Consider the following 25,003-nt stretch of genomic DNA (forward strand, 5'->3'; position numbering starts at 1 on the left):
CCGAGGTACCACTGTACAGCTAAAGAGACTATGGATTTAGTCAGGACATTTTTTTCAGCCAGAACTCAACGAAACTCAGTTCCGGCCCCCCTCAGGTGTGCGCCATGGCCATTCCAATACCATGAAGGAGATGTTCATGGTGAGTTCCAGCACCACTTTTTCTAGAAAAATAGCACTGGATTTAGGGATGATGAAAAGTGTATGCTTGTAGCCCTGGCCTGTCCCACAGTCAACATGTGGCCCCCGAAGAGTTTCTCTTGAGGGAATAAGGCCTCAAGGTTCCTATTTAAAGTATTGGATCTTTCCCAACAGATTCATTTCAGAGCATGCCTCCTGCAACTACTCAACAGGAAAAGGGGGAAATTAATTTATAGTTCGTTCCACTCATAGGAACCAACTCCTAGGGGCTGACGTTCCATTTCTTCTCCCCAAATAAAATATTTGAGGGAGCCAGCCCCCCAAAAAAGTTGATCGGCGTTGCCATTCAAATGGTGTGTGTGCACTGCATCATGTGATCGATTACGTAGGGTGGGGCTTGCCTGCCCCCTCCTGCAATATTTTATTCAAGTTGGCACCCCTGGTTCCACTTCAGTTCAAGCAACCACTGTTTTCCTCACCAAAGTCCATTCCTTTATCTAAATTGCTATGTTAACACAATCTAGTTCGGTGGGTTTGCCGAGGAGAGCTGGAAACAGACCAGAGTCGTACTCCCCGACGTTGTGAGGTAAAACACTTGCTTCATCTGTGCACTTCTCCCAGAAATGGTGGAAGGTGGGGAGAATACGAAGCCCTGTGGCCCAGTCAGGAGAGAATGCAGGTAGTGAAGAATTCACAACTGACCAGTTGAATATCCAGTAAAAAAACCTGAAAGATTTGCCATTTGTTAGAATTGCTGTGGCCAAAAAGGCAATAGAAGAATTAATTTCAAGAAAAACAAACTGGATGACTGTACAGCCTTGCATAGGTGGTATCAGTCCATTATATCACAATGAAGGTGTACATGTTTGAAAGAAGACACTGAGCAAGGATTAAATTTGGTGGTTACATGCAATAAATGGACATAGGAAGAGCAAGGAATAAAGGTAAAGGGACCCCTGACCATTAGGTCCAGTCGTAGCCGACTCTGGGGTTCTGGCGCTCATCTCGCTTTATTGGCCGAGGGAGCCGGCGTACAGCTTCTGGGTCATGTAGCCAGCATGACTAAGCCGCTTCTGGTGAACCAGAGCAGCGCACGGAAACGCCGTTTACCTTCCCGCCGGAGCGGTACCTATTTATCTACTTGCACTTTGACATGCTTTCGAACTGCTAGGTTGGCAGGAGCAGGGACCAAGCAACGGGAGCTCACCCCGTCGTGGGGATTTGAACCGCCGACCTTCTAATCGGCAAGTCCTAGGCTCTGTGGTTTAACCCACAACGCCACCTGTGTCCCACAGTGCAAGGAATACAGTCGTTCAAATCCCAGGGAAAGGATCTGGGCAAACAGTGGGTTGTATCTATGATGGCTCTGTGTCTTAACAGAATGTAGTTCTGATTGAAAAAGTCTGGGCATCCAGTTTTTGCTGATTTCCCTGCTACTTGTTTAAGCCCCATGTCTCTGCCCTCCCGAACCTGCCCCTGAAGCTCGAGGAACTGTCAAAACAGGATACTAGCACAGGTGGCTATAGGGCCAGATCAGTGAAAAATAGGTGCCTTAAAACACTTACTGCTAAGGCAAAACCACTTTCGCACACCCTCCCAAGATTTCTCCAATGAAAATAGGGTTGTCCTATTCTATAACCCTAATCATAATAATTTCATTATTTATACCCCGCCCAACAGACTGGATTGCCCCAGCCACTCTGGGTGGCTTCTAACATATATAAAAACATAATAAAACTATACAGAATTTACCTTCTTGGCCCGGAGGTTGCATAACTCCATAACCTCCAACATTTCTCCAGTGAAAATAGGGACGTTCTAAGGAAATGCAGGACGTTCCGGGATCAGATCAGAAACCAGGACACCATCTGTAAATCCAGGACTGTCCCTGGAATATAGGGACACTTGGAGGGCCTGCTTTTGGATACAAACCAGTGTCAAAGTGGGCAGGATAAGAGATTGATAAATCAACCTGACTAATCGGTTCAGGGCATTTTATGTGTGTTCTGCCAAGGCAAATCAAACATTGATGACTGAAATAGTCACATGATACAAAGGTGGATTTAGTGGTTTGGATGCAACTATTACAGTAGCACCTTGGCTTACGTTGTTGTTGTTTAGTCGTTTAGTCGTGTCCGACTCTTCGTGACCCCATGGACCAGAGCACGCCAGGCACTTCTGTCTTCCACTGCCTCCCGCAGTTTGGTCAGACTCATGCTGGTAGCTTCGAGAACACTGTCCAACCATCTCGTTCTCTGTCGTCCCCTTCTCCTTGTGCCCTCCATCTTTCCCAACATCAGGGTCTTTTCCAGGGAGTCTTCTCTTCTCATGAGGTGGCCAAAGTATTGGAGCCTCAGCTTCACGATCTGTCCTTACGTTACCCTTGGGTAATGTAAAATTTGGATTGCGAAAGCGGCAAACCTGGAAGTGTTTTGCCGCGCGCGGATGTGCAGAAGTGGTCCCACTGGTTGCTGAAACCTCGGGATCCGACCAGAGCTCTGGAACGGATCCCGTCTGCAACCGGAGGTACCACTGTATTTAAAATGAAGCGAGACAGGCTGGGGGGGAACCTGAATTTTGGCGCCACTGAACTTAGAGACCCCAAGGTGAATGATGATGTATTTTCCTAGCCAATTGGGTTGATATGTCTTTTGCGTTTTTAGTGGTTAAATAAGTGGTGCTGACCAATGAATGCGGATGATTTTGCATCGTTGTCGTGTTGTGTTTTACATATTTCTTTTACCCTCGTTAAAACAGAACAAGAATTATTTAGTATTTATATAGGGTTATCCATGTCCATGGCACTTCACCGAGTAAGATAAGCAAAATGAAATTTAAGAAGGACATGCCCCTGCCCCAAAACATTGACTATAACACAGGGAAAAGATAAAAGAAAGGGAGTGGTGTAACAGTAATGGGACAACAAACATGTGCAGATGTAATTTGTGCATATTTTAGGGTTCCTATAAGCTGATTCTACAAGGAAATTCCAATAATCCATTGTGGGATGTAAAAAACTTTCCTTAAAAAATAATTAAAAAATAATTAAAAAGTTTCAGTCATCAGGTCTTCATCATCTGCTTGCGTGGGGAGGTGGAAGAGAAAGCTGTTAATATCACATACATGACAGGACTGTTCTGCCACCTTTGAGTCGCGTCACTAAATCACAGTTCAAGGGCTGAATGTCTAGTTATGAAAAGTCAGAGGTTAAATGATTCGGGAATAAAATGTCATTTCATGGAAGCGAAATTAATCCTCTGAGGCTTGCAGTGCTCCCAGGATTTCTTTTCACTTAGAGGTTTAGAGTTAAGTAATTTTATTAACTGAGGAAAGGGGAAATAAATATTGATAGCTCACGTTTTTCTCCTAATTGCAAAATTTATTGCGTGCTGCATTTTAGGAATTTTTAAATCGGCAGGGCCAGAAAGGCAATGAAAGTAAGATTAAATAGCACTTTGGGTGTGTTTTTGCTTCTGTAGGTGTTATTTAAAACACTGTATTTATGACTGAAAAGATTAATTGTTGCTTATAGCTAAACAGATGATATTTTTTTCAAAAAAAATATATTACGGTGTGTCAGCACAAAAACTCTGTGTCCCAAGTGTGTCACCAATTTTTTCCTTATTTTTTTCTTTTTGCTGTTGACACGTTTTATAGCACTCCAGCAGAATGTGTTGACATATATTCAAATCAGTGATTAACTGTTTAGAAACGTGCCACTCAGAAAATAACCCTGATGGTCTCTGAAACTGGCATTTTAGAAGCCTCTGTGTTTCTGCGCTGATGAAGGCGTGCTGCAGAAGAGCAATATGTGACTTTAATTAACACGGCGCCTTTGTACGGTGATAAAATATTCAAATTCACCCAGTTTTTAAATGGCTCTTACCTTGCTCAGCTATGGAGATGATTGGATACCGTGTAAAAGATATTGATATGTATCGTTTATTATTTAGTGCTTTCATGTTGCATATGTTAATCCCTACAACTCTTATAGGGTCGGTCAGTAGGTTGAGGAAGGTTGAGTGGTAACGGGTTGTTTAAGACTACCTAATAAATTCACGGTCTAGGTGAAATTTGTTTCAAGGGCTTCCAGGTTCACATCTCAGACTCTTAGGGCCAAGTGCTGTGATGTTTCTCCCCTGCCAGTACAAAGGGCAGCATTGAGAAGTGGATTTTTTATTAGGGTAATGTCAAAGTGCAAGTAGATAAATAGGTACCACTCCGGCGGGAAGGTAAACAGCGTTTCCGTGCGCTGCTCTGGTTCGCCAGAAGCGGCTTAGTCATGCTGGCCACATGACCCGGAAGTTTTACGCTGGCTACCTCGGCCACTAAAGCGAGATGAGCGCCGCAACCCCAGAGTCGGTCACGACTGGACCTAATGGTCAGGGGTCCCTTTACCTTTAATGGCAGGGGAGAAAGGGTTAAACAGCCCCATCTCAGTCCTGATTTGGGCTTCGGCAGCTGCTGTTTGCATTTCCCAAAAGAATCACACAGAGAAACACATTTAGCATTACAGTGTAGTTTGCTCTGCTACACTCACAATGCAACCCAATGCATGTTTTCTGGAAAGAGTTCTGTGGGCTTTTCTCCAAAATTGTCGTATATAGTATGATTGCAATTTATTGTATTTATTTTTGAGGAAAGGAGGTGCTTAAATGCCGTATTTTTCCGTGTATAAGACACCCCCATGTATAAGACGGCCCCTATTTTTTGAGCCCAAAATTAAGAAATAAATATTTTAAACACCAAACTGACCAACTTTGATATTTTATTAAATATTCAAAACACTGTTATATTTAGTACCATATATTTAAACATCAAACAGAACAACATTAGTATCGTAATTACAGTAGATAATTTTATTATTATTTTTGGGCTAGTCAGCATTATTATAACGTACTGTATAAGAACTGGAGCGGCGGCGACACTGATGCGGAGCCGGGCAGCTGAGCTGGAATGAGAGCGTGTCCCCGACGGCTGGGAACTGGTCGGCGCCTCAATGCAAGAATCATAGCTAAAGAACCCTTTAAGAGGGAATTCGTATGCTGCAGAAATCAAATTTCATTTTTCTGCTCCACTCTCAAACATCCAGGGGAGCGAACTGCACTCTGCCCCTTGGGCCCAAACGGTCTGCCCGCTGCCTCTCCCCCTCCAGCTGTAGGGTGGTTAATGTCAGAACTTGCGTACGACCATGCTGTAATAGCTCTCCTCATCGTCGTATCTTCAGAATCCATCAACCTCTGCTCCGACGGTGATTTACGACCTAAGCCTTTGATGAGGCTTCTGGCACGCTCCCATTACGCAGAGTATCCAAACAGCAGCAGAAGGAGAGAAAAATATGTGCTACATCACTACGTTTATTTCTAACTATGCAGGACAGCAAAGAATATGCATCTGCTCTCTGTGAGAGGCAGTGAACAACTAGCACAAAGAAACAGGAAACCAGTAACATCAACATCCGTCTCCCGCATCGCGTGAGACTTCCAACAGTCTGGAATGTAAACAGAGTCTTGTGACTCCAAAAACTGCACAGTAGCATAACAGAAATCTAACAGTTGAGTGGGAGGAGGCAGGCAGACTCTGGAGGCCCTGTGGTGCGCACCGCCCCTATGGGTGGCTCACCCCACCCCAGATGCCGGAGTGGATTCCTCCGCCGCTGCGAGGAGCTGCGGCTGAGTGAGTGCACTTGGGGAATGGGGAGTCTGGGTAGCCAGGGGGTGGCTGAGGGAACCGGGTGGAAGGGACAATGTCCAGAGTGGGGGCTGCTTTGGGGAGTACCAGACCAGGGTTTTTTCATGACGCCAACAGTGAGGGGAGGCTGGGGGAAAAGAATATGGATGGTGGCATGTATTTATTTATATATTTAATTGCAACATTCCGTGTACAGTGGACCCTCGGGTTACATTACCTTCGGGTTGTGAACGCAGCAAATCCGGAAATGGGTTTGCCGCTCACTTGTGTGCAGAAGCGGTCCTCCAGTTACCAAATCTTTGGGATACAGCTGGGCCTCTGGAACAGATCCCGTTTGTAACTGGAGGTACCACTGTATAAGATGACTCCCGATCTTAAACTTAAAAAGTTTGGTGGAAAATATTGTCTTATACACAGAAAAATACGGTAATAGAATGAGGGGAGACTATATGGCAACCTAGCCTAAATTCTGCTATCATTCCCCCTGTATCTGATGTTCCTACTGTGAATGACAGTCCTATTGTTGTCAAAATGCCGTGCACAAGAATATCGGGGGGCTTGGGGAACTTTTGAGGTTTCCAGAAGTAAAGGAAATATTTCAGAGGAAAATTTCAAAAAAAAAACACAGCATGTTTAGTGGGCTTGGAATTTTCTTTGGGCGGGGGGGCAGAAAACTGAGGAGAATGGGAATGAACAAAAGCAACTGGAATCCAAAACAGGGAGTTGTCCATACTGAAACGTGTTTTTTTTTTACAAGTTCCAATTGTAATATATGACAGAAATTTGAATAAATAGTTTTCAACTACGAGTCGAGAAGCTTCTCCATCAGCTTCTGTAAAGGAGCCTGCTGGTTTCCTCTTCGTTTAAAGGGGACATAATGTAACTAACTTTACCTGAATTGGGGTCTTTATGTGCAAATCTGTCTTTATGGAGAAAATGCATCTTAGTGGAGCGAATGAATGATAAAGCAACCTCCCCAATTCCTACCATAGGAATAAGGGCACACTGACATCATTATATTCTTTTTTTCCATACACCATGCACCTATCAAGTTCACTTACTTAGTCTTGAAGTGCTCAGACATTTTCCAAAATAAGATTACCAAAGCAGAAAAAAATATTCATGAAAGCAAAATTCCATGCTGTTCAGTTTGAGTATTTATTTATTTTAATGATTTAAAGATCATCTAATCAGAAGCCCCCATCTTAGCTTCCATCTTTATCTATTATGTCAACAGAACTTCCCAGTTTTGATTCCAGGTGGATATGAACCATGTGATTATAGCAAGTACAAGGAATCTGTGACCCTGCAAAATTTGGACTACAACTCCCATCATCTCTGACCACTGGCACACTAACCAGGGCTGATGGGTGTTGGGAGTCCCGACCTCTGGAGGACCACAGCTTCCTCATGTCTGGTTTCAAAGGCTACCATGAAGATATATGCGTGTTATCGATCGTGAAAATATATACATGGAATCTAAAGCTTTTTTAAAATAGAATTATAAATCTCAAACTTGGGGTATTTTTTTTTTGCATTTTGCACTTTAATGTTGTGAACCGCCCTGTGATCTTTGGAGGAAGGGTTCTATACAAATTTAATAAATGAAATAAATAATTCACTTTGATAGCTATGGTGACTGATTTTGCAGAAATGTTTACGCAACTCAGGTTTTATTGACTTTGCTTGTATTTGGAAGATGTCTTCCGCCAGGTTTTCCTTGCTTGCAGATTTCACAACATCTTTCACCATGGTGTTGGCTGATAATCAGAAATGGTCCATATTTAATAGCAGAAAAGGATCTCAACATGCCCATCTGGAAGCTGTATCTGGACTGCACAGTTGTGCTACATAATTGCTGGAGCAAAGCAGGTCACTTTGAAACATCTGCATAGGTAACACTTGGGAATAAGATAGCACTTGCCTATGGCTTGGCAGACTCCAAATACTCCAAAGCAACAGAGACTGACCCATCTTGTTATGTCTTAAACTCTGCTTATCTTGGGAAAAGCAAGGAAATTGGCAGGACCTCATTTTAAATAGCCAAGGGTGGGTTTTTCTTGGATGGGGGAGTTATATATCATGCTGCAGAACAAGATAACAGATGCAAGCTTAGATACAGAGGATTTCAATCCTAAGCATGTTTACTGAATGTTTCATTGGTCAAAACCACCAGTGCAACTTGCTTCCAAGTTAATAAAAGAAGAATTTGAGGTATGAGATGTAGTTTTTGATACCATTCAAACTAAAAATAAGAAATAACTAGTAATCACTTAATTATAAGAAATTGTTGTGATAGCTTCTAACCTTTTTTAAAAAATTGAAATGTGTGAAACTGCTTAATATTTTTTTAAAATATATGTATAACCAAAGGCAAGCAGTTTTTCTCCCTTCTGGTTTTGGGAATGTATATCAGATCATTGATCAGATTACATGTTATGATCCAAAGACATGGATATTGTAACCACAAAACCCCCACAAAAAGTGAAACCAATCTTTCGCATGACCACATTACATGCCGCTCTATACAACAATTATGTCAAGGGGCCATGCAATGCTATAAATACACTTTATTATTCCTTATATGTGACTGTCATTAAAGCTTTCTACTTATCTGGAAGAAAAGAAATCAAATGTGGTTCTGCCATGTTTTTGCAAGCTAATTGATTCCTTATGTGTGTATATTGGAGGAAGTTTTCGTTCTCAAGCCAGTGGTGTTCAGTTTAGGAAAAGGGAGAAGAGAAAGCATATAACAAAAGTCTGGGTATAATATTTCCATGCTAGGAAGGTTAAGATTTATCACCAGTTGAGGCAAACCCTACGATCTAGGGTTTTTTTTTAAGTGCATCGTAAAAATTAAAACAAGGCAGTTCTTCAACTGGAAAGTGGGAGACATTGGCTGGGAGTCACACAAGTAGGGTGACTGGGTACAAAGGAAGGCAGAGCTCTTGTGATAGTCATAGAATTATTGACTTGGTGCAGGAAATCCAAATCCTCTTGGTGAAGGAAATCTAGAACTAGGCATCCCCAACCGATGACTATTCAACCTCTGCTTGATTCCTTCCATCCCATTGTGCAGAAGAAGGGATGACGAGTACAGCAGCTTTCCCCAGCCTTTTGGAATAAGCAGCACATCTGAGAAGCCCCATTAGACCCCTGGGGATCCATGAGCAGAACATCCCAAAATTATTTGGTGCATGTTTTTTGTGTGTTGAACTGAAAAGCAGCTATGGAAGCTCTGCTTGTCACTGAAGCAATGGTGCTGTGGGAGGGTGTGGTTATCCTGTTTTCCCAATCAAAACTGCACCCCCTCACCCTGAAGCTACTAATACACTAATGCAGGGAGATACCATACAGGTGTACTGTGAACGGAGGGGGAAAGGGTTAATTCACCTGTCCTCCAGTCAAAACCAGAGTGTCCCATTAAAAGAAAAATTGGGAGAACCAATCACATATGCCCAGGTTTGACCATGAAATAGTCTGTTTTGTGAACCGCCCTGAGACCCCCGGATATAGGGTGGTATATAAATTCAAATAATAATAATAATTTTACATAGCTGTAAAGAAACAATGCCTTTTTTTGCACCTGGTCACCCTATTAACAAGTATCTTCAATATGCTCCCCTATTTCTGCTTAATAGACATAGGAAGTGCCTTCACCAAAAGAGTGCCCTGTCTAACCTCAGACCCTCCAAGTGTCCTTATTTTCCAGGGACAATCCCGGATTGATAGAAGCCGTCCTGGTTTCTGATCTGATCCCGGAATGTCCTGTTTTTCCTTAGGATGTCCCTGTTCTCATTGGAGAAATGTTGGAGGGTATGGAGTTATGTGACCCCTGAGCCAATGAGATAAGTAACTATACAACCTTTAGAAGATACCTGAAGGCAGCCCTGCATGGGGAAGTTTGTTAATGTTTTATTATGGTTTTATATATACTGGAAGCTGTCCAGAGTGGCTGGGGCAATGCAGTCAGATGGGTGGGGTATAAATAAATAAAAATGATGATGATAATGATGATGTTGATGTTGATGATGATGGAATAGGACATCCCTGTTTTCATTGGAGAAACGTTGGAGGTTATGTAACCTACAATGCTTGAGGCCTCCTGTCAAATTGAAATTCCTTCTCAGCTACCTGAGGCTCATATGATTTACAATAAGTAGCTTCATACATCACACATTGCCAACAAACTGGCTCAGCACCCATGAGCCACCATTAGGGAATCATTGCTCTGACACCACACTAGAAAGTCTGACTAAATTGCCAGTTGAATTCCTTCACTGTTGAGTGACTAGATAAATCCATGCTTCCTTTGTTCCTTTAACACTAGTTCTTTGGAATTCAATTGCAAATTGCAGTAGACTCTCACAAGGTCCATTGGGATGAAGGAAGGAAAAAGAGACCCGCCCCCCCATGCAAAATGGAAATAGGGATGTTATGTGGTTGGGTAGGGAGTGGGTGGTGCTGTGGTCTAAACCACTGAGCCTCTTGGGCTTGCTGATTGGAAGGTTGGCGGTTCGAATCCCCAGGCCACGACGGAATGAGCTTCCATTGCTCTGTCCCAGCTCCTGCCAATCTAGCAATTCGAAGGCACACCAGTGCAAGTAGATAAATAGGTACGGCTCTGGCGGGAAGGTAAATGGTGTTTCCTTGCACTCTGGCTTCCGTCATGGTGTCCTCTTGTGCCAGAAGGGCTTTAGTCATGCTGGGCACATGACCCAGAAAGCTGTCTGCGGACAAACGCCAGCTCCCTTGGCCTGAAAAGTGAGGTGAGCACCATAACCTCATAGTCACCTTTGACTGGACTTAACCGTCCTTTACTTTTATGAGGTTGGGTAGACTTGCTACCTTCTCTACCAATTTTTACCAATGTCTGTGGATTCTTTGCTTCTTGAGGTGAGTCTTGACATTAGACTAGATCATGAAATCCTTCTGGACTGAGAAGCATCCTCCTGGGGGCCTCAATCTGAGAGTCAGAAGCATCATTTAGTCATGTCAGGTTGAGTTAGCCACCTCCCTTTCCTTGTATTTCGTTTTGGCCAAAATGTCCGATTTCCCTAGACATTTTAGCAATTTCCGCTCAGACACTGCTTCCGACTGCAGTATTCTGGATATGTCCAGGAAATTCCGGACATATGGCAACCCAGTTGTATTTTAGACACCAGGAAAACATGTACCAAGAGACAGGGATAGCCAATGTAGTACCCTGCAGTTTTTGCTAGACAGCTCCCATCATCCCTGACCTTGGACCATGCTTGCAGGGGCCGATAGGAGTTGGGAGTCTGACAACATCTAAAGGACGCCATATTGGTCATCCCTGTTCTGGTACACTGTTCCTAATCTGAATAAATACATCAGCCTGCAAGTCAGAGGGAAAATATTTCACTTTTGGTATGAGAAATTACAAGTTAATGAACCAGAGAGCTCAGGCAAAGGTTGTGGGTCAGACCCACCTGCTGCTGAAGAATTTTACCTTCAGGAGTGTCCCTGGTCAAAGTAATTTGTTCTTGTCTGGCAGTAAATGTCTGGATTTTAACCAGGGATATAATCGCCTATGAAAAAAGGTAAAGGGTAGAAAGAAGCCTTGTGAAAGTTGCCATGACCCAAGAAAGCAAAACCCTGCAGGAGTTATGAATGTCTTTTTGATCCAAGTTCAGCTGCCAAAAAGACTGTGCTTAATTCCTGCTTCTATCTGTAACAATGGCTAAGAGAGAGAATATTCTTTAAAATTGTTCTGGTGATCATGCTGAACTCTCAGTCAGCAGCGAAAAATAATAGAGAATAGTTTAAACAGGCCTTTTCTTGAATACACTGAAACTTTTAGAAATTAACACATATTTTTTGAAAACATGATGATTTAATTTTAAGCAGCTGCTTTTTGGATTCCTTCACTTCCCTGCTTTATACTATACAGAAGTCATACTTTATACCGCATGTATGGTTTGATTTTATAACGTATTATTCAATTTTTCTGGAAAGTGTGAAGAGAATAAGAGAGGGAGAGCAAAAGTAGGGTTATGTGGAGGGGGAAAATATGTTTAGAACAGAAACAATTTCATCCACATCAACTGTGTTTAGATTTGAAGCTCTAAGCATTGTACCCCTTTTCAAAACGCTTCTCTAAATCCCTCTGGTTTCCTGTCATCCTAGTTTCCTACTTCCTTTACTTTCCAAAATATTGGATGACCTGACTTGCAACTTTATCTTTTTACCCTTGATTCAACTTATCCTTTTTACTTGACACATGCCTTCTCACATTGTCAAGCTAAGTGAATTGAATCCAGTGTTACCTGGCAAGCCCACTGAAACGAATGGACATGAGTAACTTACCATAGGTCCTTTAATTTCAAAGTGTCTACTCTCAGGTAGAGGAGAGTCAGTGGAAATCTTGGAGCACCTTGAATGGGTGGAAGTTACTAGAATGGGTGGAAGTTACTAGAATGCTTTGGATCCAAGCCCATATATACGTAAATGTGTTCCTGCTGCTCTTGTTAAGTTTTAGTATTCTGGTTTTCTTACAGATTGATCTGCATATCATTAGTGAAATATGCCATCATGTAAAAAGTGGGGCTCAGCCAAAAGGGGTAAGAAATTGGTTATATCATTGGATAGCATTGAATCTTGTGGTGGATTGTTGAATGGCACTTCAAATGCAGACACTACATGTCTGTAATTCTATAGTTCTGCAGGCATTCCTTTGTCATTTGTGCCATGCAGGTTCTTCGTATCATGGCAACTAGCAAATAGCATATCTGCATTGCCACAAGATGGTTGCCCTGGTTTTCCTGTGTATAGATTTAAACTGAATGTTTATGCCAGAAATTCCTGTTTGTTTGTTTTTTTTGGTATTTTTGGGATACACATTGCCCTGTAGATACATATTTAATAATCATACAAACTGATGTGAAACCTTTTGCTAAATTATTCATTTGCTAAAACCTTTAGGTAAGCTAAATACAGAAAATTACCTTATTAAACTACTACATTCTCACTGTATTTTATTTACAGTGACATTTGAAAACATTGTGCAACTGTTTATCCTATCTTGTATATTATTTTATTTATAAAAGTATTTCTATTCCACCAATCATACCATGCATACAAGGAAGTGTACAAAATTAAAACAAAAAACAGTATTAAAACAAGAGAGATAATTAGTAAAATGACTGGTTATTAAAACAAAAACAAAAAAACAGCTACAAAGGCCTGTCAGCATACAAAAGGAGTGATTGTTGTTGTCCATTATTATTGTTGCTATTGTTATTGCTTTTAAACTTGCACTTACAGTGCTTTTTGTTAATTTTAACTACTGTCTCAAGCTGACCTGACAATATTTCATACTGAGAATTAAAAGCATTTACTGCAACGGACATCTTTCTGCAGATTAGAATGGTTAAAAGATGTATGCATTTGTAGGATTGGTCTAAAACATATGGTTTCAGATATTTGATAAACTTAATGAAGTGTGTTAATTATGTTCCATACAGTAATACCTGTAGGCATGGTTCTATGTTTCACAAAATTATAACCGCTAAAAGCAAGTTAATAAAACTATTCTCTTGCGTTGAATACCCCCACATTTGAGCTTCTGAAATGTGCTTAGTGCCAGTCACCTTTTCTGTCCTTTCAAACATTGTTAGGGAAGGTGAAGTTTGTTCTTTAGCTGAACGGCTTGAAGAACCACAGGAAATGTCACCTCCTTGATCATCTTCCTTAACAGGTTGTGCTTTTGGACTGTTTCACCCCTACTGCAACTGAAACGCAAGATGTTACAGAGTTCTTATGCCAGTATGTTACAATCAAGGTGAATTGCCAAAAATTACCGAATCCTTTGACACAAAATGTTGGGCTCAAATATTTTATTAACAAAATTTACGTACCTCTTGGATATAAAAGCAAAACAAAACACACCTCCAAGCAATTTTTTAATAAGGTGCTATGCATTTTATAAACGAATGGCTCCTAGCTGTCAGAGTCAGCCTCCTTAGTCTCCATGTTGTTTCTTCAATTTAGCAGAGAGGATGATGGGAAGAAAAGTAGAATTTTTGGGTTCTGCCTGTCATTGTCTCTGACTCCCTTTACTGTTGGCCTCCCTGCTTCTACCCTAGCAGTTCCAATGGGCACCAGCCACCACTGATCATATCCTGCTCACATATTTCTTCCTGAATATGATTGGTCGACAGCACAGTCTTTAAAAAGTCAACTTAGAATTGAGTTCCTATTGAATTCAGTGGGATTTCCTCAATAACACATACACACGTTCTATTTTTATCTTGGGGCACAGCTGGTAATTCTTAAGAGCTGAGCTAAAAAAAACCAGCAGAATTTCTTGCTTATACAGTAGTTACAATTTTTGCTTATTGTTACAAATTCTTTATTTCCGTCAAAAACTTAATTTTCTCTTAAACTTTTCCAAACGATCCCATGATATTTCTGAAACTTTACTTCTGCAGTTTTACTCCTTGCTTGTTTGTATACGTTTTAAATGTTGTTTATGATCTGTATTACATTTTTAAATTCGATGTCTGTACTTCACTTTTTATGCTGGTTTATTGTTTTGGCTGTACTGTATTATGTACTTTTACATTTTGTCATTGGCTGGGGTTGTTTTTTTATTGGAGAGTGTAAGGTGCTTTGTGGAGGAAGTTGCTCAAAAAGTGGGGTATACATTTATGAAATGCATTAAATAGTAAGTAATATAAACATATGCTCCTCGCTTGCTGCTTAACAGTTTTATTTGTTTTATTTATTTGTTTTGTTTGCTAAGGAGCCCGGGACAGCACGCTTGTTTCCTTAGGCCAAATCTTATTTTCACAACAGATTAGGCATCTAGAGAGTGATTTGGGAGCGGCCAATGTCACCCAGCATCCCTAGTGGTTGAGTGGGGATTTAAACCTGGATATCCTCAGTCAAAGGTCCAACCACAGTTGCAAAATCAGGGAACTCTGTTGGGCTCCAGGGGGGCCATGAGCACATATATATTGCTGCTGACTTGCTTTTGGCTCAGTGCGTCACAAAAGTTGGGCAGGCCTGTTCCCTACAGCAGCAGCGGCTGCAACAACCTGTAGAACAGGGTGCTTGGGTGCATGCAAAATTTACGGTTCTCAGCCGACATAATAGCAGGGAATTCAGGGTGAACAAATGAAGGAAGTCTAGGGTATCTTTGAAGGGATAAAGAAGTGGGAGGATAATGGAGTCATTTAACTGCCTCACATAGCTTGAAGTATGAAGGTGGATTGATGAGTCGTTCCCATAACATTTTGCTGGTGGTTTAACACACAGCATCATTACCAAGAGAAAAGACTAAAGAACTGCAGAGGACAGGACCCTGGGCTAAATCTCCCCCCCTCCTTCTTCTGTTTTTAAGAAAAAGTGTGTCTTTGATGAGATATAGCTGCAGGCAATCGTTTTACATTTTATGTCAGCTCTCTTTTGTCAGAGATTCATTATTGATGCTGTACTCTCCATTTTAATTCACACTTCTCCGCTAATCAATTACAGCGTTTATCCATTAATCAGGTATCCTGACAGGGTCAGTAACTGCTCTTCAGTTTAGTTGGCCGCCGCATGTTCTCAAGCAAGTAGCAACAGTCAGTAGATTAGTTTAGAGCATCATTGTTTTCGCAGGCTGGTGGACATCTGGACGGGTAAACAAAGTCTAATGAGTTTTTGGGGCGATTATCCTGTTCTTGGGCTCTCTGCTGAAAACCTTAACTATTTGGCAGAGAAGCAACTTGTGTGCTTGGAACTCGCCTGTTTTGTTCCTTGCCTATCCTTCTATCCAGTCTCTCTCTCTCTGTGTGTATATGCACCTTCTAGAATGTGCCTGTTCAAGTATATAATTTATAACAGATTCAGACATGGCAAATTATCAGAGGAATCAAAGCTTTTCATTTTAGCAAGTGGTGTAGATAACAGAGGGGGCAACATTTAATTGGACAGTTACAGTTTTGGTAGTTAAGTTGCTGTCCATAATGACGGTAACAGGTTTCAATTATCCTTTTTATGACAGATGTACCAACATTTAATTGTTTCTCGTCAAGTGTGGAGAGAAAAGGCACTTCTGTAGATTTTTCAATTCTTCTACATGTCACTTAGCTGTCTACACTATTGTTTGAGCTCCTTTCTCTCATCCTTTTTGCGGCAATGAGTTGTGTCATTCCCTCATGATCAGCACTTTTGTTGTCTTTGTTTTTTGCTGCACCTCAGAAGTCCATCTTTTCTTTCATCTCCTTCCCATTCATGCATGAGGGAACAGTTGTGCTCTGTTGTGGGGATGTTCCGCTGGATTTCAAACAGTAGGGTTTCCTTTTATTCCCTTCTAAGTAGTACAATGGAGCTGAATGTCTGTTGCAGAATGCACACACTAATATGCCAGGTTATTTGGTTTTTAAGAAGTCAATAAAAGTGGTGGGCTTAGTTGCAGTGCTTGGCTCGCCTTTTCTTTTTTCTTTTTTGCTGTTTGCCTTTCCATCTTTGGTTATAAATCTGTTTGTTTGTTTCTGGTTATAAAATACAATCCTCCAAATTAAATCCAAGCATGGAATCAACAAACACTTAGGGAGAGGGGAAAGGGGGGGGTGGAACACATTACTGGCAATGGAATATTTTCACACTAGCTGATTTGGCAGCTTCTGCATCATTCCTGATAAGGAAGTGAAAACCGCAGCCAGCTCTAATTAATGGGGACTATTAACAGGAAGGGAGATGGAGAGAAAGATGGACTCGTGAGTTGGTTTTGGCAAAAGCCCTAGTCTCTTTCCAAGGCTCTCCATTTAGGGAAAGAAATGTAACTTTGAGGGATTTGTTTTTGCATGGTAGATTATTTCTCCAGAAGTGTGTGTGTGTGTGTGTGTGTGTGTGTGTGTGTGTGTTCCAAACATTCCATTCAAAAAGCCGCCGCTAGAGGAAAACAAAACAAAACAAAAACAAAGCACATATACAAGAGACGTAAGAATCCTAGAGGGGTAGTGTTGAGACACTTTGTTCTAATATTCAGGAGCAACCTTCAAAATCCTTCCTAATGAGGTCATAAAAGGGAAAAAATTGAACAAGTGGTACTTGTGTACCTCTCTGGGATGTTTCATCGAGGTCACTTGCCACTTGGTTATCCCATTTGAAAAGGGATTGGGATAGTACAATCAAGCATTGCATTAAGAGAGAGACTTTGATTAATTCCTTCTCTTCTCCATTGTGTTGCAGATAATTTTGGTAAATTTGGGAGACTTTCTTCTTAGTCGGTGTTAGGGGCTTAAAGTTCCTGATGTGTCATGCTGAGAGTTAGCATTTATTAGTCCTTTTGGGCCCATGTGTTTTTTTAAAAAGGCGTAGCTGCGGACAGCCCTTGGATTATCCCTGACAAGCCAGGCCATTCTTTCAACGTTACTGTTATCTCAGGTCATATGGAGAGATGAAGTTCTTCTTCAGTTTTCCGTTGGAACAAATACTCCGTTAAAAAGGGGAAGGCCAAGAATAAACTGTAAGTAGATGATTCACTTGGAACATTGCACTTGGCCTTTTAAGTTAGATGTTTATAGGAGTGTTATTCTCTGGTTTGTGAGGTGATGCAACAAAAGCAATGAGAGGGAAAGTTAACCATGCAGACCTGACTTCCCTTTTGGCAGGAGAAGTGGAATATGGAGTTTAGTTGCTACCAAGCCTGGTATTCAAGTTTGGAGTTTTATTGGTGTGACCTCCATTAAATTTAAATATGTGACTTAGGTTGCAGTTTTAAACAACTTTGTTTTCACTGTATTGATGGCAGAAATGTATTTGCAAAATTGTACACAGGAGGCCAGAAGTTTATTTAAAACCCATATTTTAAACTTGTTTCACTCTGCATCTATTTGAACCAGAAACCTACTGTTTAGGCATTTAAATTGTGGGTGATTTACCTTACTTTCTCCCCCCAAACTGCCACCATCCCATAACTCCTCTCTATTCTTGTTATTGAAAATCTGTGTGCTTGTTACTCTGGAGACCTGAGGCCTATTGGTTACACACATATTTAGGTGCTCTTTAAAAAGTGGATTTTTGACCTGATGGACCGTAATGGCACCCAGGGTGCCACTGTGGTCATTGTATAAATCTGCCTTAGTGTTTTTTTTTGTTTACTCACTTGATATACCGTAACGGCTCTTAAATCTGTAATGGTCTGTTGCGTTAATCCAGAAGCTGCGCATGCGTCTGCAACCTTTGTACCTAAAAAAGAAGAAGAAAAAAGAAAAGCTCAAAGGAATTTTTGTTGTTGGGGGGGGGGGGAGAGGATACATGCTCAGAATTCCTCCTCCCCACCCCCAACTGAATTAAGCAGTCGCTTTCCCCCTTTCACAGTAATTCACAGCACTGTGGATAACGGGCTTTCCAAAATATCGTGTTAAAAAACACCCAACTGATTTTTAACATATTAATTGTTCAGATCATTAATGGAAAGTGCGAAGTAACCTGTCAAGAGAGATGCACCTACCAGAGGCTTTTAATCAGGATTTGGGTTGGGCAAGGATGGCTAGTTTATGTGGAAAACTGGGCCTAGTGGCAAATCAGGAAGGTGTTGTTGTTGTTGCTGTTGTTAATATTCATATTCATATTATTTAGATTTATATACCAGCCTTCATCATAATATCTCAGGGCAGTTCACAGAATAAAATACAGGATAAAAACAAGTAATGAGGGAATGCAATGCTAGAGCAACTGCTTGAGAAGTCCAGTCAGAAAGGAAATATAAGTCCAAGTAGTATTGCTTCCCCCCTCTCTAAAAAAATGTTTAGGGGTACTGCCATTTTCCTACTCATACTGAAATACTGCCCCTCAATGAGGCCAAACTTAGATTCGCAAAATGTTTAAGGGTATGCGTACCCCCATAAAAAAGCACTGCCAAGTAGTACAGTATTGGAAATTTAAACTCAAGTCTCTGACTTGCAGGTCTAAGGGGTGAAGCTAAGTGCTTGCTGAGGAACAGCAACATGTGGATCGTGACAACGGAAATTTGGGCCGGGGGCAAGATGGACCATGATAAAGTCTAGGTAGAGGACATAGCAGAGTTTGATAGTAAGGCAGGTTGAGGCACAAGTTGACTCCTAGATGTGGATCAAAGCAGTATATTAAGAGAAGAACATAGAAATGTAGGCCTTAAATGTTGGCCTACAAAGACAATTACTGAAAGTGGGATCCCCCCCCCCCCCGATTAATGTCATAGCTGTCAACTTTTCACTTTTCTTACAAGGAATCCTATTCGGAATAAGGGAATTTCCCTTAAAAAAAGGGGAACGTTGACAGCTATGGATTATGCGGATGTCTCAGGTGGTGTGCTGTTTGAGATATTGTATTCTTCAGGGGTTTTTTTTTATTTGGGTGAAGATGCAAAGCATGCAGTATCTATTAGGAAATACACGCTCTCTGCACTCTGTGTTGCTGGTTTATAATCTGTGACCAGTTTATACATACTACTTAAAAAAAGCCATAGGATTATTGCATAGCTGTCAACGTTTCCCTTTTTTTAAGGGAAATTCCCTTATTCTGAATTTCCTTGCAAGAAATGGGAAAAGTTGACAGCTATGTTATTGATAACTCTAACAGAAGAAAACTTCCCACTCCCTATACTTTTTCTACAGTCTTGTCAGACAGGCAAAACAATAGTGCACAGATAATAATAATAATAATAATAATAATAATAATAATTGTTATTTAAACCCCGCTCACTCTTGGCGGCTCCCAACAGAATTGATGATGATAATAAAACCAATAAGACAACAGTCATTAAAAACTTCCCTGAACACATTCAGATGTCTTCTTACAGTCAGATAGTTGTTTATTTCCTTGACGTTTGATGGGAGGGCGTTCCACGGGACGGGTGCCACTACTGAGAAGAAACTATTTCAAAATAAAAAATAAGCAAACTGGAACCAGGTTTGTGCAGAGACGAAATGTGTATGCACTTCTTAAAGAAAAAAAAAATGTCTTTGTTTATAAATAAAAAAACCTGATGTGTGCTGGATAGGGCAGTTCAACCTTGAGTGAAAAGATGTTGTGATTTTAAATTTCTGAAAATAGTCTCATTGGAACAGCAAGGAGGGGAAAGTCAAGATTCCATGCAATTATTATCGTCGTTGCTGCCATTATTATTATTATCCATAAGAAAGGGCACTCTACTATTTTGTGACATTTTTGTTGGTCCAGTAAAGGTGTTGCCCAACTGTGGATTTTGACCTTCCTGCAAGTCAGGGATTGGATATTGTGGTGGTAATGGTTGGTGTGATGTGTACATGGATTATTATTTTAAAAAAGAACAACTGTAGGGAAGCTATATGTTTCTTCAACTCTTAAGAGGTCACACTTGTAATCCAGTAATTCTTACATCTGCTGTACTGTGGACCATTATGCCATTAGCTTGGTCTTTGTTGACCATATTTCGTATAGACCTGGGATGTCCAACTGGTTGATCGTGATCTACTGGTCGATCGTGAGGTGTCCCTGGTCAATCCAATGGGTAGATCACTGCCAGTTTTTTTTTATAGTGGGAGTAGATCGCAGTCTCTTAGAAGTTGGACATGCCTGCTGTAGACCATATTTTCTGTAGCCCTGAACAACAGACATAGAATGAATTAAATTTTGATTTTGTGTTAATCACACTAATTTCAGCTGGGTGATTTAGTGAATTTAGGTTTCTGTAATTTAGGTTTTCCCCCACTGTCACATTTGTACCTGGTTCTTCATTCTTCTGTGATCCTTTTAGGGTGACTCCTTCGGCTCGTCCTATTTTGCACAGGAATTTATATGAGGTTCTTCTATTTTTACCTTGTAAGGTGTAAGATTGCAAAATGGTGACCTACTGAAGGCCACCAAGTTAGCTTCATGGCTAAATGGAGATTTGAACTCGAGTCTCACCGGTTTGGGTCCAACAGTCTTGACTATTCAAGACCCTGACTCTAGTCCTAACATTGCTTCAGCTGACTGTGATATGATCTCACAGATTGGATTGTTTCCTTTGTGAGTCACAGTTTAGGCAGGAGTTGTTTGAAATCATGACATTTGCATCTGCATTTCAAATGAATTTTTGATTGACTTCAGTGGGACCTATAGGTAAGAGGAAGTAGGATCACATCCTTCAATCTCTGCTCTGTGATACTTTGCTGTGTCTTCTATTTTCCCATCATTTCCAGTGCCCCTCAAACACAAAAATGTCTGCTTAATGTAGTTGTCTTACTATTTCTACTCAAAAATCCATGGTTTGGCTTCCTTGAGCAGTTTTTTAAAAAAATATAGTTTTGTTTTTGCTCAGCCATCTGTTCCACTTTTTAATTGTGCTGTTTGTCTACCCAACGCGAAGTATTATTGAAAGGATTATCTGTAGTGAAACAGCATAAAATTTTAGTGTGAGTTTAAGTTGGGGAGATAACAGAAGTGAGAGTGCAGCTACCAATAAATATATGCTTGTATATTTGATGGATGGGGCTATTTGTCTTTCAGTATTCTACATCTGCTAGTTGTTTAAATTTATACTGATAATCCAGAGAATATTTTATCTAATTATTACTAGCACTGCTCTGAAATGTAGAATTTTTACTGTGTTTTTTGAAAATGACTTTCATTTGTGTTTTTTTTTTAGTATGTCGTAAGTCACTTAGAGACATTTTTCTTTGAAATATGAATACCCTCACAGGGTTCTTCCAGATGACAGCTTAATACTGTAAATGGGTTGTTGGAAAATTGGAAACATGTTATTTCCTTATCAATGTTTTTCTGGGAAGGGTAAATCCAAATTAAATGCCTACGCGCTGGCAGCTTGATGACAATGACACTGTGGGAACACTGCAAAAAACTTGCACACCAGAAGAGCGCCAATACTACAATAAACACCTGCCTTTAAGTACCCACAGACCTCCTCATGTGTCCTTGCCACCATTACTGTAGATATTTCATAAGCAGAAGCAGCGGAGGTAACGGCAAAAGGTTTTGAAAACGGTTTCCTGACCTCAACTAGGGACCTGCCCGCTGATAAAGTGAGATAAGGTTGTTGCCTCAGGCGGCAGATATGGGCCCAAGAACTGTGCCGCTCACCACTGCTGCACCAACATGCTGGGCTGTGGCAGTGCATGGCAGCGGGGAAGGTGTGCCAGCATGGGTGCGGCAGCAGCGTGGCATGGGCAGAGAGAGTGCAGTGGCGCAGACTCAGATCTGTGGGATGGGGGGCATTTTGCCTCAAGCAGCAAAATGTCCTGGGCCAGCCCCGACCTCAGCTCTACCTATTTAGCACGTAACACTGCTGACATTTTGTCATCATGGGTACTGGTTGCTACCACACAACTGAATTCATACCTAGTACAGTGGTACCTCGGGTTACATACGCTTCAGGTTACATATGCTTCAAGTTACAGACTCCACTAACCCAGAAATATTGCCTCGGGTTAAGAACTTTGCTTCAGGATGAGAGCAGAAATCGTGCTGCGGCGGCGCGGCAACAGCAGGAGGCCCTATTAGTTAAAGTGGTGCTTCAGGTTAAGAACAGTTTCAGGTTAAGAACGGACCTCCGGAATGAATTAAGTACTTAACCCGAGGTACCACTGTATTGGAACTTTGCATACATATATGCAGGGTTTTTTCTCAGCTGAACCTGTCCGGAACTGAGTTGCATTCCAGCACCTCTTTGGTGCATTTCGGCACCTCTGTAGTGTTGTGTTTGGGGCTGTGCAGCAGAGGCAGCGGGTGGCAGGGAAAGTTTATAATTTTTTCCACAACGGTGGGGCAAGCGGGCAAAGAAGAGAAGTCCTTCCCCTTAAAAAACAAAAACAAAAAACTCAACAAGCTCCGGCAGCTCAACCCCATATATTATAGATACCAACTGTTTTGCTTCCGCATTTGTACCATTGCTAGTGCATTCGGAACGTCTGAAGTGAGATAGCTGTATAATACCTGTATATGATGAAAATGTATTTTCTGAGCTGACAGGAAATTTAGTTAGGCTTTGTTTTTATGTGGGGCAGAGGTATGGTATCAGACCTCATACAAATGTTTGTTTGTTTGTTTGCTATTGGAAATACCCATGACCCTAAAATTTATCTAGCTTTTTTCATCAAACATAGGTGCAAATAAGCTGACATACATTAGTCCAGGTGATAATGAATACAGGTAGTTTTCCTGGCTTTAAATTATCATGGTAAGGACAAATAAAAATTAATATAAACAAGGCATTGGTACCATCCAAACATCATGGGAAACCATAGTCTGAAATGAACTATGGTTTACGGTGAACAAACAATGCGCAGGTGCATTCTGCTCAAGTTGCACCCACCCTGGTCCACCCTTTGCCAAGCCTAGAGGAAACAAGCCACTGTACTGACTTAGCAAACCAGCCCTCATGTTTTGTTTCTCTCCCAGCAAATTGTGATTTTTAAAAAAATCGCTACACTTACTGGTGAAGGACAAATGCAGCTCTCAGTCTTCTCAGTCTTCTTTCTCCTCTCCCTCACTGGATGCTGCTGCAGATGATATGAAGACTAGGGGGTTGACCAGTAGCCAGAAGTGCTTGGCTGTGGTTCAGATCCAGAGATGGGTTGTCTGGGCACATCTACTGCTGCTGGTTTCTTTGTGAGGAACGTGGTGATTGGCAGCTGCTGCTGCTGCTGCTGTTGTCTCTTGAGCTCATCAAACATTTCCTTGTACCATCTCAGAGTGCCTGTGATGCCACAGATCGTCTTAAGGCTGCTCTCCATGGTCAAACTGTGCAAACAGATCATTTGCATGATTTATGACTTGGAAGAGTTGGAAAATTTTATGCAGGTTCCAGCTTTCTGGATCATGCTCACCATCCTCATCCTCAGCTTTGTATTCTGAGCTTGATCTGGCAAGTTCTTGCAACTCTTCAATACTTGTTGGGCCTCCATTAGCTCTTCCACTTCTTACTGAATGTTGTCAACAAAGCCACCAGCAGCAACGTGCCTGGCACAATGTTCTCCACCACTGTGGCAATGCTTGGAAATCCCTTGAATTCGTGCACCCATTCCATCCACACGTTCCACCAGCATGCACTCACTGTTTCAGGCTTGATTGCATCCACTGCCTGCTTGACGTAGGTGATGCAATGGACGATCCAGATCGGCGTCCATCACGTTGATCATTCAGGAGAAGGTGAGCTTTGCGTAAGCAGCCTTGAAGCAGCAAATCACAACTTGATCCAGAGGCTGGATGAGGGAGGTTGTATTGGGGGATACGGGGCAGGAGACAACCTCTCCCTTACTGTGTGCAAAGTGGAGTCTCTTAGGATGCCCAAGAGCACTGTCCACTGGTAGCATCACTTTAATCTGCAGGTGCTTCTCCTCAAGGTAATGCCTCTGGAGTGATGTAGTGGAACCAGTCCAGAAATGATGATGAAGTCACCCAGGGCTTTTTGTTGGATTGCCAAAACCCAGGAAGCAGATTCTTGTTCTTGCCTTTTAGGGCGCAGGGTGGTTTGAGACCTGTATAGCAAGCCTGCCTTTAAGTGACCAGACACATTGCCACAGAGCAGCACAGTCACTTGATCCTTTGCAGCAATGAAACCAAGGGTTTGCTTTGCAGCTTTGGCAATGTAAGTCTGCTCAGGCATTTTCTTCCAGAAAAGCCCTGTCCCGCATGGGAAGACTTGCTCTAGAAGGTTTGCCTTGTCATCCAGCAGCCACGTTAGTGGTGCATTGCACATCTTTGCAGCCTCTCTGTCTGCGGGTGCAACCTCCCCTGTCGTTTGGATGTTCTTCAGGTTGAAATGGGACTTAAAGCCGTTAAGCCAACCTGGGCTGGCTTTCAATTCCTTGGCAGGCTGGTCCCCATCTGTGGGTGGAAGGTTTGAAGTGGTCATAGAGGCTTTTGGTGCAAGATGCTGCCATCCACAGAAGTATGTTTCTGGTTCATGTTTCTGGTTCATGTCGTGAGAGCTAGTGTGGTGTAGTGGTTAAGCACGGTAGACTCGTAATCTGGTGAACCGGGTTCGCATCTCCGCTCCTCCACATGCAGCTGCTAGGTGACCTTGGGCTAGTCACACTTCTCTGAAGTCTCTCAGCCCCACTCACCTCACAGAGTGTTTGTTGTGGGGGAGGAAGGGAAAGGAGAATGTTAGCCGCTTTGAGACTCCTTAGGGTAGTGATAAAGCGGGATATCAAATCCAAACTCCTCCTCTTCTTCTCTTCTTCTTCCAGCCACAAGT

General features: G+C 41.7%; 2 protein-coding genes across 8 annotated transcripts in view; one reads left to right on the forward strand and one right to left on the reverse strand.

The window, feature by feature from the left end:
- Positions 1-20,700, reverse strand: part of LOC310761255 (uncharacterized protein) — a 42,878-nt gene extending 22,178 nt beyond the window's left edge. The window contains exons 1-3 of one of the 6 annotated variants that reach the window (XM_083611169.1): positions 18,434-18,548; positions 17,948-18,030; positions 11,303-11,381 (exon numbers count right to left, since the gene is read on the reverse strand). In XM_083611169.1, the coding sequence (XP_083467295.1) occupies positions 11,303-11,381; positions 17,948-18,030; positions 18,434-18,446 (175 nt within the window). In that variant the 5' untranslated portion in view covers positions 18,447-18,548. Of the gene's footprint in view, positions 1-11,302; positions 11,382-13,010; positions 13,584-16,786; positions 17,276-17,947; positions 18,360-18,433; positions 18,549-20,529 lie in introns of those variants that run through there. The other 5 variants (XR_014547274.1, XR_014547275.1, XR_014547276.1 and 2 more) reach the window with 5 other exon arrangements.
- Positions 1-25,003, forward strand: part of CLYBL (citramalyl-CoA lyase) — a 195,867-nt gene that overhangs the window by 79,540 nt on the left and 91,324 nt on the right. The gene's annotated exons all lie outside the window — the stretch shown is intronic.

The sequence above is a fragment of the Podarcis filfolensis genome (genome assembly GCF_964270895.1).
Source record: "Podarcis filfolensis genome assembly, chromosome: 4".
Taxonomy (NCBI): Eukaryota; Metazoa; Chordata; class Lepidosauria; order Squamata; family Lacertidae; genus Podarcis; species Podarcis filfolensis.